This window comes from Argentina silus (assembly GCF_951799395.1).
Source record: "Argentina silus genome assembly, chromosome: 9".
In the NCBI taxonomy this organism is placed as follows: Eukaryota; Metazoa; Chordata; class Actinopteri; order Argentiniformes; family Argentinidae; genus Argentina; species Argentina silus.
The window spans coordinates 5,169,193-5,177,559 of record NC_139663.1 but is presented as its reverse complement, the minus strand read 5'-3'; the positions used below and the strand labels follow the sequence as shown (position 1 = coordinate 5,177,559).

The window sequence follows — 8,367 nt, the reverse complement described above, 5'->3', positions numbered from 1 at the left end:
AAGGGATATTCAACCGAATGACAAACATCTTTGATACCTTCAGGAATTGGTATTAAAGCAATGAGATGACATGCAATTGGGTGTACTGATTGCAAAATGCATTTAAGCAAAACATTGCACAATTCGGAGTTCTAAGAAGTTGATTAGTGGTATTTCAGAGAAGTATGGCCTAATCGTGCATGCTATCATGTCACACTCCATTTTGTAATGTCACACTTTGTTCCATTATGTCACTCCTTTGCTTCTGTGGCCTGTAACACAGACGTGGCATGGTGGTCAGTTTGGAATGATGCCTGTTTGAGTTTCTTAGCTCTGACACTCTCTCTCTCTCTCTCTCTCTCTCTTGGTTATGTCACCTGGCTAGCCATAATATTATTGGCCTAATAAGATAGGTACTTTTTTGATCCCCGAGGGGATATTAAGGAGTTACAGCAGCCTCCATAAAATATAGTGACAAGGACATACTATAGGTATGATGATCATGAAAAAGTTCATAAAAACATAAATCATTGATACTGTACATTGTATCTATCATAAATTGTGTGATTAAAGTTGCTATATGGATGATGATAATAATATTGGGAAAATAATTTGTTTCTCATGTAGTTCTTAGCTTGTTCTTATTCTTGAAACTGTGTCTGTAATTGAGTATAAAACAATGAGGTGGTTTCCCTCAACTTTCTGTCTGAAGTTGAAGTAGTAGAAGATGTGTTTCATGGTAGTGAGATTCCTGAGAACATCTTTTTGGCAGAAAACTGTTAATCTTTCTACCCTGATCATACCATATAATAACAATCTAGGTCTCTATGAGTACATAGCAATGACTTATGTTCCACATCACTTGCCATCTACCTCAGTTTAGGAGAACAAGTGCAGGCTGTTGTACGTATCAGTAGTGGCACTTCCTTAGAAAAACCTGATATGAGGGTTGTAAGTGTTTCTCTGTGCCTAGAAACAAACAGCTGCTTGTGGGGGCGGGGAGTTACAAAGAACACAGTGCTGTAATTGCAGAACACAGACTTGTGTAACTATAGTGACTTCAATGTGCTCTCTTCTCTGGAATCACATGACCCAGTACTGTGGAATTTCTCAGAGGGACCGTATCTCATGAATTAAATGTGTTAAAAACAGGTCTGAAGGTCATGTCATGCGCTGTATTGTGTATCAACATGTCAATCTCAAGTAAACAGTGACAAAAACTAAATGAAAAGTGTGATTAGTGTTTGTGGCGTTGCGGTATAGAATTTTGAACTAGTTTTCCCCCCTGTCCTGTTCTATTGTTAAAATGTTATGTTGCCAAACTGATAGAATGCAGTCCTTTCAGTCATTTTACATTCCTGTCCTGTCAAATGTCTATCAAGATGAATGGGCATAAGTAATACCCCAGCTACACCCCCTATACACTCAATACACTTGTGCTGCCTATGCAGACCTATAACTACTCCTGCTTTGTAAATATGTATGTACAGTATGTATGTATTTTCTCCTAGATCAGAGTGATATGTGTTTGAACCGTAAAGAAGCACATGCTGCATACATGGCGTCTTCACGTGAGCATCTTCATGTGAGCCCAGGTTTTCTGTATACTTTTCCATCAGTCAGTAAACTCTATCATTTTCCACCTATGCCCTATCCCTCATGGGGAGGGAAGAGATGGGTAACTCTGATCCTAATCTAGGCTCTTTCAAGTCTTTCAACAGTCTTTCAAGAAGGCGTGAGAACAACGTGAACCCACATTATCTCTCATCAGGACTTCAATGTGTCAGCCTCTCTTGCAATGTCTCCAGTTCACCTGATTTGCTGCTCACTTTCACAACCATGCATTTACCGTACCTCATCTAAAACGCACGCTGCCCATCTCCTTTCATACTGTGCATTAGTCCAGTACAATATTTCATACATTAGACTGGCTGATCACAAATGTCACCTCGATATACGGTTATCGCTTGAATCCTGCCGGTGTCACATAAGGAAATTGCAGAGAAAAGTGTTCAGACTGCTCACACAGCACAAATCACCTCTGGGCGGGTCTCTAAACTCTCTAGATTGGCCCCAGTGGCAGAGAGGTAAACAGTAAACTGCAGTAAGAGCAGGTACTGTAAGGGCAGGGCCTGGGAATTTCTTACAGTAAATATGTTGAATATAGATGTTTGTGAGGTTCCCGGCTACACTGTACATCATTTCAGTAAACTGCTGCGTGTCAAGTATTCCTGGCTGCACTCTCTCATGACAATTGAGCGTTGCCATATAAATAGCACTCAAGGGTCCGTGCTCTAACCATTAAGCCTATAGTATACTCCAGTGCACGCAGGGAGGTGCTGCAGGTGCAGTCATGTGTTGCCAAAACAAATCCCATGCAGGCCCAACTCTGGTTTAGATGGGGCCCCAGAGCCAACACTTTCACAGGGAACACTGCTTTATATATCAGCCACCACAGAGCCTGGATATAATGAACATAGGTTAGGATCTTTCATTTTTCACAGAAATGCAGACTTCAGCTGACATCCAGACAGACTGCAGAACAGATATACTATGAGCACACACAGGCCTGAATTTAGGCCTGCTGAATTCCTTTCTTATTACAGCAAGTGAACCACAACATAAAATTGTAATCTGAGATGGTTGGCTAGTTTGCCAGCACACGCACACGCATGGCAAATAGGGTCTCACTGCTGCTCTACCAGTCGAAACATCTTATACCGATAATATACAGAGAAAGAGGGTCAGGGAAGAGATAGGATGTCTTTGAATATAAAAGTGATGGGCAGCCATTTTTGAAGGCATTACTGCTTTGGATTAAATACGTGTGTGTGTGTGTGTGTGTGTGTGTGTGTGTGTGTGTGTGTGTGTGTGTGTGTGTGTGCGTGCGTGCGTGCGTGCGTGCGTGCGTGCGTGCGTGCGTGCGTGCGTGCGTGCGTGCGTGCGTGCGTGCGTGTGTGTCTGAACTTACATGTTTTATACATCAAGGAGGAAACAGGTGACTACATGTCCCAGATTCTAAGAACATTATTCAGAGAGCTTAGCTTGATTACTGGGTGTGATGGTAGGGTAATAGTAAACATGGCTTTGTTTTGGACCTGGTAGGCTGGGGGCAAGGGGTGTATGTTTCTATGATCTTGCCCTTGTGTTTGAGTTAATACCACAGAACAAGGTTGGAGAAATTTGATAAGTGCTAGTGAACGAGATTCTGAAAGTATAGTCTCCCAAGTCAGACATATTGCCTTCCACAAAATCCTCTGAGCCTCCTCCTCTGATTCCTCCATTTCATTCTTAACCCCAAACATGTGATTTGTTGGGAGAGTGTCTGTCTGTAGAAGACCCTAACCGTAAGATTTGACTTCCCTTCTCAAACTTCTCAGAAATCGGATTCATTTTTTTCCTCATTAGCTGATACAGATGGCTAGAGACCACTGAAGGTATGGACAAATGTGAGTAGAATCACATGTTGCAATATGTGAGCCCAGCATGTAAACCTCCATAATCATAGCAGTTTATCAGTGAAAATGTCACAAGCGTTTAATAGTACTAAAAAGGCAATTACTGCTTTGTCACTAATAATGTGACCATGAGGTCTTGTTTGTATTGGGTGTGGAGGTCATGAATGATCATAGTAGGATTAACCAGACTAATGATGGTTATTCAGTGACTCATTGTGTTCAAAGTTGTTTACTCTTTCACTAGAACAGAGATCTGGGGTGTGGAGCTCTCTCTTTCTGTTCTAGCGAAATGTGTCTGAATCTACTGCATACCTTCCCTGGTAAGGGGAGGAGCTGAAGAAACAGTTCAGATGCTGTTCAGACATTAATTATTTTAAATTCTTATGTCATCGCTTTAATGTGGGTAAATGTCATTGTGATATGTTGTGGTATGCTGTCCTGTTGTTGTTGTTGTTGTACACAAAGTAATTACCCCTCGGGATAATTTAATTTAATTTAATTAGATTCGTGTTTAAAGATACAGTAACCTTTAAAGGATTCTAGTTGCTAGTGAAATGATTAGACTTCCTTTGATTTGTGTTGATATTTGCATTAAAATTCTGTCTTGATGTTACTATGTTTCAAGGCTTCTTGCCTCAACGGCATTATGTGGTATTCGTAGAGATGGGGATCCATCCCTTTCCTGTATGTATGTATGCATGTATGGTATGTTTGCACCAAACACAGTCAAACAACAAGGATTTCATTCATAGAAAAATAGTGCTCTTTATTATAAATTATTGAAATGACTTATAAATATAAATATGTGCAAAGTTGTTTCGGTCTGCTTGCTTCTGCTATGTCTATGTTTTCTTCAAATCTCTTCAAGCTTCTACAGCCAGTCACCTGGCTAGACAATGTTATAATCTTTATAAAAGATAGGAGAAAACATGTTTGCCATTTCATAGTCACTCATGTAAACATCGTCTTGTTTAAGAAAGAGGAAAGAACAGGATGAACCTTGGGCCCTCTCTTTGAGAGAGGAAGAGAGATTCTCATATCTTACATACATTCAATAGCAAGCAATATCTAGTATCCTGCCTGTGCCACAAATACAGCCACAATTATCTGGGTTCATTTCTGATCCACTGAAGGCTTAGGCCTGACCCTGACCTCTCATGTGTCTCTGGATCTCCTATATCCATTCACTTTGAAACATGATGGCTGTTCAAGTAAACCCTCTTTTTTTTTTTTGTAATTTCTTGTTCTGTTAACAAACCGTTGGCTAGTTCAGGCAGGTTTGGTATTTTCAATTGAAAACCCTGCCAATGTACACATTATTACACAATTGTCAAAGTTCATTTCTCTATTCAGTTTTTCTGTTCTTTACACTTCTGTAACGTTCAGTAATAAGAGTTCAGCCTTTTTCAATGGGAGGCACAAATATTTACTGGAAGTGTGGTGATGCTGAATGTCCATGGAACAAGGGTCTGAATTCCTGCTCACTGGGCGATTTTCTGGCAGTGCCCAAGCAGAGATGTTAGAATCCCTGAGGGCATGCCTGGTCTGACATGTTTAATACTTCCAGGCTTGAGACTAGTGTCCATGACTAATGTCCATTGCCGGCTAGAGGCAGTCTTGCTGTAATGGATGAACAAGTTTGCCAAGGCTGATGTGTGTCTGCCTGCTCCATAGCCCCATAGTTAGCAGCAGTGGGAATGTGTGTGTCATCAAAGCCCAGACCTCTCTCTGGCTCTGTGCCTCAATGGAGCAGTCCTCAGGAGGAAGTTCTCTGTCATACAATGAGGTTAAGAGGGGGGGGGGTGTCTTTTTGGATCCATCAAGAGGCCTGATATACATCTAATCCAATAGCAGCACACTCCATATGTGGGTCCTCTCAATGGACCAGTCCTCCTCTGCCCAATGGCACTTTAGGCTTGGGACTGGAAAGTTTGATGCCAATTCCTGTTTCTAGGCAGACTGTTGAATGTGGCTGACCTTGGTCCAGTATTGCTGTGCTCCTTGTGGCAAGCTCGCTCCTCAGCTTTGAGAATACAGCCCTTGTGAGGAACAGCATCCAGCCCCAAATGCTCAGACTGACTCTCACGCTTTCCTTGCCTCCCCTTTACTCTTTAGACACTGATACAGGCAGCATAATTCCCCCCTGTCCCTTCACGACAAGTCCCTTCATGACACCTTCAGTCTATGCCCATCAGGGGCACGTGTCCAGAGTCTAGATGGGAGCATCATACTCCTGCATGAACTCTTTGAGCGGATGGGGGAGCTGGTCTCTTTTGCTGGAAATATCCAGGTGCCCATTGACTGTTTTCCTACACAAGTGTTGAAGGGTGGACATACTAGAGAAGGGCCTTAGAAGCTCCAGGGGGATCTTCTCCCCTCCAGAGTAGATGTAGTACGCATTCCCCCCACGTGTATTCCCCGTGGACGAAGTCCCTTTGCTAGGGGGCATGTAGTGGTGGACCAGCTTGAGAACACAGTCAAAGCGGGGGACAGGCTGTATGCTCTTGGGGTCCGTCTGCAGGAAGAAGCAGCCGGTGTCGCACTGGATGCGCAGATTCTTGGTGCCCGACCCTGTCTTCACGCTCAGAGTGAAGAAGTGGCGGTTGTCGGAGCTGTCCCGGATGAGGAAGGTGCCAGTGGCCTCGGCGGCAAGCATGGCGTTAGCCTCCTTGCCACTGATGGAGCCCCAGTAGAAGCCACTCTCCTGGAGCTTGTGTAGGGTGGTGAGAACCAGCTGATACTGAACCCGGGAGCTGAAGGTCTTGTAACGGTGAGGCAGCCGCATGTTGGCGTCAAAAGGGCTGCTACTCATTGCGGAGTAAATCTTGCTGTGGGTTACCATGGCGCTGCGTCCACGCTCTGGACTGTCTGGTGAGCACTGGGCACCACACAGACAACCGAAGAGATCAAACAGAAGATTACAAACTCCCCACAGAGAGAGCAGGTGGAGGTCAATGTCCTTTTTAGGCAGCTGTTGGTGTGTCTACTGATGAAACACCTGGAAAAAAAAGAGAAAGAAAATCAGCATGAGAGACCTGGAAATTGAGTGGTCATGATAGGCTATAAACATCAGACTTTATGAAATATTAAATGAACGCAGTTGTATGAGACCCTTTCAAATGGTATCATTTTAATTACACAAATCCATTTCAAGTTTATTCATAGTCAAAAACTCTGTTAAGGAGCAATATGATACTCTTCGACCCATGCAGCTCTCAGCTCTTTGGTTATTTCAAATATTGTCATTCATCATGGGCCAACAAGACTTCTCTGGTTACATTGTGGAAATAGCTCAATGTGCCCTGACTATTTTTTGTCCCCTCACAGACTATTCAGAACCGCAAGAAGTAATATGATTTGACACAGCTCAGTTACTGCCTCACTTCTTAGGACGTCTAAGCACAGTTCTATAACCTAGATACATTAACTAACGGTTAACATACGTGAAAGCGACAACTGATTCTGGTCTATTCAAATAATAAACTACCACTGATTATTGCGAGATTATCCTAATTTACGGGAAACTTTTTATCTGTGCCCGCAGGCGCAGTTACCGCGGTCAGTTCCAGTAAAGGCAAGCAGTATCCTTGAACCCATTGCGCAATTTTAAATATCGGGAAAAAAGCTCGAACATATCAACATTATTATTAACCTCCTAGATAGTACTTTCAAACTAATAAGAAACATATTAGTGTGTTTTACAGAATAAACTGACATGTTTCTTACCTTTTCTTTATTTCTTTAAACTTGTAACTTTAGATAGTTTATCCGATTGCTTAAATCCTTTGGCAGATTGTTTGGTTGATCTCGTCCCTTGTTGCTGAAATTGTATAAAATATATCCTTGATACTGTACTTCAGTGAGTGTCAATGTCCTTTGTTAGTGGACTCAACGTTCCCTGTGTACCAGTTGCCTCTTCAATGATCTCGTTGCTAGTGAGTAGAGCTCATAATGTGTCGGGAGGCTCCTCCCCCTTGGTTTCCAGTAAGGGCCTCCTGGCAGATTGTCAGTAAGAAATACTTTTTTTAAAAGGACGATTCCTGGTATTCACAGAGAAGTCCTCCCCTCCCCCTCACTATTCCTCCAAAATGAAGTTATGGAGTTCCAAGCAGCAAGTTTTCCTGCAGTGAGTTCATTTTGAAATGTTAACTCTATTATTCTGATAGCCTATTATTTGTGGTGGTGTAATGCAAAAATTACCGTCACTATAAAACAGTATGTAGCCTAATTGCAAATTGGAGTATATTCTCATGCTCACGTTTGCAGCCCATTCAATAGATACATTTTCAGTATGACTGGAGAATTAACAGATTCTGAATGTAATAGGTACACTTTCATGAATCTGAACTAAGTTTTTTAGACTATGTTGAATTTTGCACTATTGACAGCAGTGTGCCTTCTAGTGGAACACTGTGCACAGGCTCCAAAAGCAGGCAGTAGGCTGGCTTTATACCAGTACCCCATAGAGGGCGCCAATATGTTTTGATAGGTCGGGCCAGGCTTTATGGGGACATAACTGTATTTTTTTATAAGTATTTCTGTGACATTGTTTTCCTCTTACTGGCAAAAAAAATCAAAGGTACTCTAATATTATCTATGTTCATGTTTGGGATTCTACAAAGAACTTTGAGTCTATGAAATTAGGATAGATTTAGATGACATTTTAAGAGGAAAGTTCTGGTCTCAATCTTTGTTTCTAAGAAATTCAGTGAAACATAACCTACAGACGATCCAGACCTGCCTGACTCCATGTGTGTGACTTGCACAGTGCTCATGTTCTCCACAACTCCCTTCCTGCTTACTCAGAATAGCTCAGTCATCAGCCTGGGGGGGTTGGGTAGATTAGCCAAGGTTAACCAGACATGCCCCTACCATCTTCTTACCTACCTCTTTTACTCATCAGAGAAGGGCAGCCAGTGGCTGGCCCAGG

The 8,367-nt window shown here is 42.4% G+C and overlaps 1 protein-coding gene across 1 annotated transcript; it reads right to left on the bottom strand.

Moving 5' to 3' along the window:
- Positions 1–4,177: 4,177 nt before the first annotated feature.
- socs3a (suppressor of cytokine signaling 3a) lies at positions 4,178–7,340 on the bottom strand. Its single transcript, XM_083677375.1, has 2 exons — positions 7,164–7,340; positions 4,178–6,435 (listed from the first exon to the last, which is right to left on the bottom strand). Exon 2 carries the CDS (start codon positions 6,277–6,279, stop codon positions 5,650–5,652), a length of 630 nt encoding a protein of 209 aa, XP_083533501.1. The 5' UTR covers positions 6,280–6,435; positions 7,164–7,340; the 3' UTR covers positions 4,178–5,649.
- Positions 7,341–8,367: the final 1,027 nt, after the last annotated feature.

Bases quoted from the DNA above. Each gene is read 5' to 3' on its own strand.
- socs3a (XM_083677375.1), bottom strand. From the start codon at position 6,279: ATGGTAACCCACAGCAAGATTTACTCCGCAATGAGTAGCAGCCCTTTT.